We start from the raw sequence: 7952 nt of genomic DNA on the forward strand, positions 1-7952 counted from the left end.
TCACATTCTAAAAGAATTTGTTTTTATCTATATAGATTCATTATTCTGCACTGATTCATTTCTTTATATGTATTCTTAGCAATCAGCGCTGTATTTTACTGATAGAGAATGCTAAATCCCTTCCATAACCATAGTTACATAAGATCCTCTCTGCAGCCACCACTAGAGGGAGCTCCCTGTATACGGAGATACAGGATAACATTCTATCTGCACCCACCACCAGGGGGAGCTCCCTGTATACAAAGATACATAAGATTCTGTCTGCAGCCACCACTAGGGGGAGCTCCCTGTATACAGAGATACATGATAAGATTCTGTCTGCAGCCACCATTAGCGGGAGCTCTCTGTATACAGAGATACAGGATAATATTGTCTTCAGCCACCACTAGAGGGAGCTCCCTGTATACAGAGATACATGATAAGATTCTGTCTGCAGCCACCATTAGCGGGAGCTCTCTGTATACAGAGATACAGGATAATATTGTCTTCAGCCACCACTAGAGGGAGCTCCCTGTATACAGAGATACATGATAAGATTCTGTCTGCAGTCACCACTAGGGGGAGCTCCCTGTATACAGAGATATAGAAGATTCTGTCTGTAGCCACCACTAGGGGGAGCTCCCTGTATACAGAGATACACGATAAGATCCTGTCTGCAGTCACCACTAGGGGGAGCTCCCTGTATACAGAGATATAGAAGATTCTGTCTGTAGCCACCACTAGGGGGAGCTCCCTGTATACTGTTTTTGCATTGAAATCAGTAATGAAATTATGCAGTATACTCAGCTGCCTCTAGTGGGGATAACAGGCGACATGAAGGCATTATGAAAGATGGAAAATTCCAGTCATAGATTTCAGTAGTTCTGTCTCAAGGTGTTTGTTTGTTATTGGACACGTCCTGTTCCCTGAAGATGGACAAATATGGAGATTTTATTATTTTGGAAACTTGACAGCAAAACTCTCACATCTTGTTGCCCTAGATCTTGGCTCTTGTGCCCGAGTCTGGAAAGCTGCCACAGGCTCTCACTGCTACTCTGCAATCTGTATCCTAAAATAACTTCCAAGACCAGTTGTTCATCATAGTCCGCAGCCTTACTTAGTTCAGCTGGACCCTCCAGTATGGTGTAACCCAGCAGGTCATGTAGCCATTGTGGAGAGCCATGAAGATCATTTAAGGCAAATGGGATTCCTTTAGAATATGAGCTGTAGTCATACTGATATGGCACAATATAACACAATATTCTGACTGCAGCCACCACTAAGAGGGGCTCCCTGTATACAGAGATACATAAGATTCTGTCTGCAGCCACCACTAAGAGGCGCAAGTATATCTCTATACTCGGAGCTCCCCCTAGTGGTGGCTGCAGACAGGATCTTATGTATCTCTGTATACAGGGAGCTCTTACTACTGGTGACATTTCATATACTACATAAAACATTGATACAATGGACACTTTTTTTTCTGTACAGGTGAGTCAAAATTAATACTCCACACGCTGGAATTGAGAAAAAAATCTTTATTATGACAATTTAGAATTTTTAAAAATAGAATTTAAAGCAGCAAAATCCACAATTGAAAGCAGCAGCCGGAGCGAATCCCCCGAGAGGACACCACCCCGGTATACACACACAGCATTCACCCCCTATAAGTTTAGGGGACAACAGTCGATGAGTTTGGCACAAAGGTGACAATTTATAACCAGAGAACAGGAGCGATGTCGCTGCTTCCACCTGGAGAGTAGGGTTGATTTGTAGCAGCTGGAGTGTTACCTATAACCACATTGCTCTTATGACACTCCAAATCCCAGCATGACTGCAAAGTCTTCGTTTTACTGATCCTGAAAAAGATTAGATACTATACTCTACTCACATCTAAAGCTGCATTTGGAATTTTCCTAGTCGCCTCCTGAGATCCACCAGACCTGTGCTGCCAAACATCATCACTGAGATCGCATACAAGTCCGTCCTGCAGCATTGAGTGTGTCTAGAGCAGAGCACACACGTCATCCTGCAGCATTGATTGTGACTAGAGCACACTCGTCATCCTGCAACATTTAATGTGACTAGAGGAACACACGTTACCCTGCAGCTTTGAGTGTGACTAGAGCACGCACTCTTCATCCTGCAGCATTGTGACTAGAGCACCCACTCTTCATCCTGCAGCATTGATTGTGACTAGAGCACACACTCTTCATCCTGCAGCATTGTGACTAGAGCACGCACTCTTCATCCTGCAGCATTGATTGTGACTAGAGCATGCAAGTCGTTCTGCATTGACTGTGGCTACATTACACAAGGCATTCTGCAGCATTGTATGTGACTAGAATATACATGTTGCCCTGCAGCTCTGGAAGCGATTAGAGTACACAGATGTGAGCAGCCTGAGTGCTAACTGCAGAGCCTGCTAGACCTTAAACGCCAGTGATGGAAACTGATACCGGGGGAGTTTATCTACATGGAAGGAAAATATATAAATATACTGCCACTGTCAGTGCCGCACTGTGCCCATTATACCCACAGTGACTCCACAATGTGCGCAAATTCATGTGCTTAGTATACTTTATATTTAGACTGTGCTCGGTGCTGCCCGTAAAGCAGACTCCGCTGCGGTCCCTACAAGACAGCTGAGAATGCTGGGAGTAGTAGTGCAAGACACCAGGAGACCCACTGGATAACAAAGTCTCCACGTTATTACCGAAGCATGACCTCAGTAATGGCCGCTCACCCCTTTCTCGGCCTAAGACCTGAGTAATCAATAAACTGGTTGCTAGGGAGGTTCTGCCCAGCAACACAGAAAACCCTGCGGTTGTTAGGGAGTGCCACCATAGCAACCAGACTATTACCGGACTCCAGGCAATCCGCCATTAGACAAAGAGGGAAATACTGAACTGACGAGGCGGTTATAACATACGCCTTATAATTAATGTCCAGAAAGCACAAGAGAGTCAAAACCAGCACCCAAACACAGTGCGGGCGGCCATATTGTGACCTCTCCACAGTGAAGGCAGCCATACTGTCAGCCTATACATAGCAAGGGCAACCATATTGTCAGCTAATCCAGTACATAGTCTATCTAGATAGTCAGTAGTCAAGCCAGTAACGAGCCGTGGCCTCATCTTTGAAAACCCAGCCAAGCATGACATTCAATATGGCCGCCATTACAACTCCTTTCCAGAAAAAAAAAACAGCTATCCCGGAGTCCTGCACAATAACAGGATATCCTGTCAGACAAACTGGGCAGCCACTCTGCTGAGCCATCATGGCGGCCATATTGGTTGTGACCCGGCTTTCTCAGATATTGATATCTCCCAAAATGGCTGCAGCCGCCCAGAAGGCCTCAGAGATCTTCACCCAAAAAGCAAATGTGAATTAATGAACGCAAAGAAATCCCGGATTAGTGCAAAAATAAGTAAAGGAAATGTGAAAGACATAAAAATGTAAAAAATAAAAATCCATGTATGAAACGATGAGCGGCGCCTGACCGGCAGCCTCTACTCTCCGGGTTTAGTAAAATATCAGCAGAGATTCTGCAAACATCGTACCACAATATAGCAGCAATTACTTATGTACAAACATGGCTTCCAGGTTATTTTCATATAAACTACAACTCCCAACAGGCATTGCCAGGCGGAGTAATCGCACGTCGATCAGATTTTTCTTTTTTAAATGTACTAATTTCAAATGAATTATTAAAGCACAACAAGAAAAGAATTGCCCGATACATTAATGTGCTGACAGAACCGGTTATGAACGCGGGGCGGTCAGTATTCGGGCACAGGTCACATTGGCAAGTGAGATCACAAAAAGGCAACAAAAAAATAATTATTTCTAGATTAAAGAGACATCCCGAATTTGTACAAATAAAGTTAATAAGAGTACGGGATGCGCTCGTCTTTCTAATTTAATCACAGCATTTACCCTGACAACGCAGGGCGTCCATGGACACCACTAACTTTATTGCATGTTCTAATGAAAAGTTCTGCAACTTCCTAAGAGGCTTTCTGTTTTAATATCCCATCACTATCAAGATCTCTCCTTGTAGTCAGTGAATGGATGCACCGTTTTCGGCTTGCAGATGCTTTCGTTTGCAAAAAGCAAGCAGAGATCTTGACAACGGGAAGGAACTGATTCACAAAGTATATGAGCAAGTTGCAGAACTTTTTATTATAGGATGCCAAGAGCAATTCTATGCCGGGTATTCAGCGCCCATTGGTGCCCGCCACCTGTTAGATCCATAAATCGCGATCATCTCACTTCACCAGTATCGAGTCGGGATCAGAAAAAATCTGATACAGTCCATATCCGATCTCGTCAATATCCTCGTCCGTCAGGCCAGAGAATAAGTTGACTTTTTCGTTAAAATAGCACGGGAGGGTCCCGCTCTCTAGATAACTGATGATCGACGCTATGATCTGCAGGAAACAGTCAGCAAGGCTGGACTCCGACCAATCAGATGCCTCGTTACTGACGTGTAAGATGACGTGTCTTAACTGGGTTGGGGACAGCTGGCGAAGCTCTGGCCGTTGGTGGCAAACGCTTCTCAGTATGTGCAGACATTTCTGCCGGACGCCGGCGTCGCCGCTGTCCAGCTCCTGGAGGCGGAGGGTCTCCTCTCGGTAGTAGCTCCGCCGCCATAGATTTTCGGCCGGGGCTGTGGGGCGGGGGTCCGCCAGCAGGACCACGTTTTTGGTTTCAGCCACTAGGAGGAAGTTGATGGTCCCTGTGAAGTCCTGGTGGACGACCTCCAGCCTCAGGTCATCGGGCGCAATAACGGGACGTACACAGCACCCCAGCACAATCCCGATGGCCGGCCAGTTAATGGATCCTACCACGGTCTTGTGCAAAGACTCCACGATCGTCCTGGTGGAGAGGTAGCCCCCCAACATGAACCTGTCCCATGGACTGCTCCCCCGGGCCGTGTACTCCAGGTTAACCCTTTTTATCATCCAAAACTTGGGGTCATTGAGAATGGTGTCCTGTCCTGGGATGAAAGTCCATAAATCCGGTTCGAGAATCAGGGGCAGCAAAACATAAGCCTGGTCCAAACTGGTAACGGTGAGATCATTACCCAGGGAACCCCCCAACTGCATGGCGCAAAATGGCATTTCGGGGTGTTTTGCCTTCAGGAAGACCTGCAGTTCCCCGGTAATGTCCAGCACCAGCTGCTTGACCGCTTGTATCTGGGCTGCTGGCAGAATGGCTTGGTGGGTGTAGTAATGCAAGAGGGTCTCCTGGAAGGTGAGGCACAGGGGGGTCTTCTCAGACACAGGGGGCTGCTCGGGATCACTGGTCGAAGCAGCGACATCTGGAGAAATAGAAGAATCAGGTTCAGTCAGCTCCAATATTCATGCACCCCTGCTATGTAGGGCCTGTGAGTACAAAGATGGCAGACTTGTGTGGGGGGGGGTCATTAGGACCTCAGCCACCATGGAAGCCCCTCCCTGGCTGCCTTGGAGGAACCCCTGCCTGGCCTGCCTTGAAGGAGCCCCTCCCTGAAAGCCCCCCTCCCTGGGCCGCCATGAGAGCCCCCCTCCCTGGGCCGCCTTGAGAGCCCATCCCTGGCCTTGCCTGCTCATTGGGCTGCTGATGGCTGATAGAAGAAGCTGCCTCCCCATGCTTAACCGTTTAGATGCTGTGGTCTGTACTCACTGCAGCATCTAAGGGGTTAACAGCTAGAATCGGAGTTCTCTCTGATCCCGGCCATTGCAGCAGAGTCCTCTGTACTATACAACGATGCAAAGTCATCTCCTAAGGCGGCGCCAGACATTTATAGCACTTTAACGTTACAGTAGATGCCACCGGGTTAACGTTTTGATCTTATACTCCAGTCACATCTAAAGCTGCACGAAAAATTGAGCTTGGAGACACAACCCGGAAAGCTCTGCTGAATTCCTAGTAGCTGCACTCCTATAATGCGCCACAGCAGGATGTAAACCCAAACTTTGCCGGCAGATGTGACCGGAGTCGGGACATGATAAAGCCAACGTACTATCCCCGTGCTCTGACCTGTGAGCGGCTGGGTGGGCTCGGGGGCCGGTAGCGCAGAGCTCAGGTCGGAACGCTTTGCTTTCCGCACAAGTTTCGGGGAGGCCTTTATCAGCACTGCTTCTTTCCAGGCTTCTTCTATGGATTTCTGTTCTACTTTCTCATCGGTTTCTTTCTCGCCCGGAGGCGACGCTGCTCGGTCAATCAGCTGCGGAGAAATAAGAACTGAATTAAGCACAGACACGTGTGGGATCAGCGTCACAGCGAAGTACAGACAGCCGATGATTCTCACCCGCTTTACTGCCAATGTGGCGATGCCCAGCATTGCTGCTCCCCCAACGCCAAGTACCAGCCTGGCATTGGCCAGTAAGAAATCCACCATGCTACCGACGCAGCCACCTTCGGACTTCTTGCCTTTTTTCTGGAGCTGCATTTCGGCCATGATAACCCTGCAGAGGACGGAAGAGCAGATCGCACGTCACGTCTGTAGCTGCACACTCACCTGATGAGGTCATCGTATTGCAGATGAGGTCATTGTGTCACACCATAGTGTGTAATGATGTCATCTCCAGACCAGATGATGTCATTACTACACCAGGCTTCTAGAGCATAATCATGGCTAATCAGATGGAAAAAATGGCTAAAGGGAAACAGCAAAACTTCTGCTTCTAACAGCAGCAAGCAGAGCTAAACTCTGAACACTGCTGTTAACTCTTTAAATGCTGCAATTGGTGCCCATAGTCCCACCTGTGACGTGATCGCAGGGTGACAATTAATTGCCATGTCATTCGGGGGTCTGCTAAAAGCCGTCGTGGCCGCCATCTTGGTACTCCTGTGAAGCCTTACTATAGGCTGAACTTTACATATTCAAAACTATAGACTGTATACATAGTGTATAGAACAAGTGGTCACCTAGGACGGCTGAAACATTTAGAGAAGTTTAAAGAAAAAAAAACAAAAACACAACAATCGCAAAATTATGATTTTATTTTGTTTCTTGCACCAAAAAACGGATTAAACATTGCATGTGCTCTAAAAGGATACCGATCAGGCTGCACCGACGGAAAACGTCTTTGAAAAATTGAAGACAAACTTTTCTTTATGCTTTTACATAAGTTTTGGAAGCCACTATTAGTTTAAAAAAAAAAAAAAGCCTTTACAAGTTTGCGATCACTGTAATGGTCGAGACCCATGGTTAACCCGTGTTATTGGGTCATTTTTATTACATAATTGCCGCCAGGAAAAAAAAAAAAACAATGGCAGAATTACATTTTTTTTAACCATTTCTATCCACTTTGAATTTTTTTTCGTGTGTCCTATACATAATGCGGTAAAGTGAATGGTGTCAATCAAAGCGTCAACTCATCCGGCAGAAACTATGCCGCTGTACGGCGGTGGGGACGAAAAAATAATGAAAGATTCGGTTCTAGGAAGAAGAGGAATAGGAAAGCACAAAAACTAATGAGGTCCAAATAGCAGAACTGTGTAAACAATCGTTGCAAAACTACAAGTCCCAGCATGCCCCGCGACCAGCCTCTATGTACTATAGTGACAGGGAATTCTGGGAGTTGTAGTTCTCCACATACTAGAGGGCAAACAGTTATATGGCGGTATTCCTTCGTATCTCACCTGTGCTAACCCCCACACCCCGCCATTACCCTGCCTCAAGTCTCCCCATCTGTGACTACACCGATGACCCAGAGACCTCACCGGCCTTTCTCGCGGCCCTTGCTGCTGCTCCTCCTTCCGCTCTCAGATCTCTCTGACCAATCACACGGCTCCATCGCCCCCTGCCAACCAATCAGAAGTGTCACTGTAAGGCCTCCTTACTAATTACGGAAGTGGTAAAGAACAGCAGCCAATCAAAGGGGAGGTGAATAAGAATCAGCCAATCACTGATAAAAAGGAGAAAGAATCGACCAATCACTAAAAAAAAAAATAGTCTTCATCTGAAAATAGAAGCTGCA

The 7952-nt window shown here is 46.8% G+C and overlaps 1 protein-coding gene across 3 annotated transcripts; it reads right to left on the reverse strand.

Annotated features, from left to right (window-relative positions):
• Positions 1-1502: 1502 nt before the first annotated feature.
• On the reverse strand, positions 1503-7824 carry MIEF2 (mitochondrial elongation factor 2). Of its 3 annotated transcripts, none has more exons than XM_073648468.1 (4): positions 7696-7824; positions 6278-6434; positions 6007-6193; positions 1503-5305 (listed from the first exon to the last, which is right to left on the reverse strand). In XM_073648468.1, the coding sequence occupies exons 1-4, from the start codon at positions 7767-7769 to the stop codon at positions 4251-4253; spliced, it is 1473 nt and encodes a 490-aa protein (XP_073504569.1). In that variant the 5' UTR covers positions 7770-7824; the 3' UTR covers positions 1503-4250. The 3 variants fall into 3 exon arrangements, with proteins under 3 accessions (XP_073504569.1, XP_073504570.1, XP_073504571.1); XM_073648469.1 differs by having other exon boundaries at positions 7644-7753; XM_073648470.1 differs by having other exon boundaries at positions 7615-7749.
• Between the last annotated feature and the right edge of the window lie 128 nt (positions 7825-7952).

The sequence above is a fragment of the Phyllobates terribilis genome, unplaced genomic scaffold (genome assembly GCF_046119375.1).
Source record: "Phyllobates terribilis strain yellow unplaced genomic scaffold, ASM4611937v1 Scaffold_9__5_contigs__length_417890890, whole genome shotgun sequence".
Taxonomy (NCBI): domain Eukaryota; kingdom Metazoa; phylum Chordata; class Amphibia; order Anura; family Dendrobatidae; genus Phyllobates; species Phyllobates terribilis.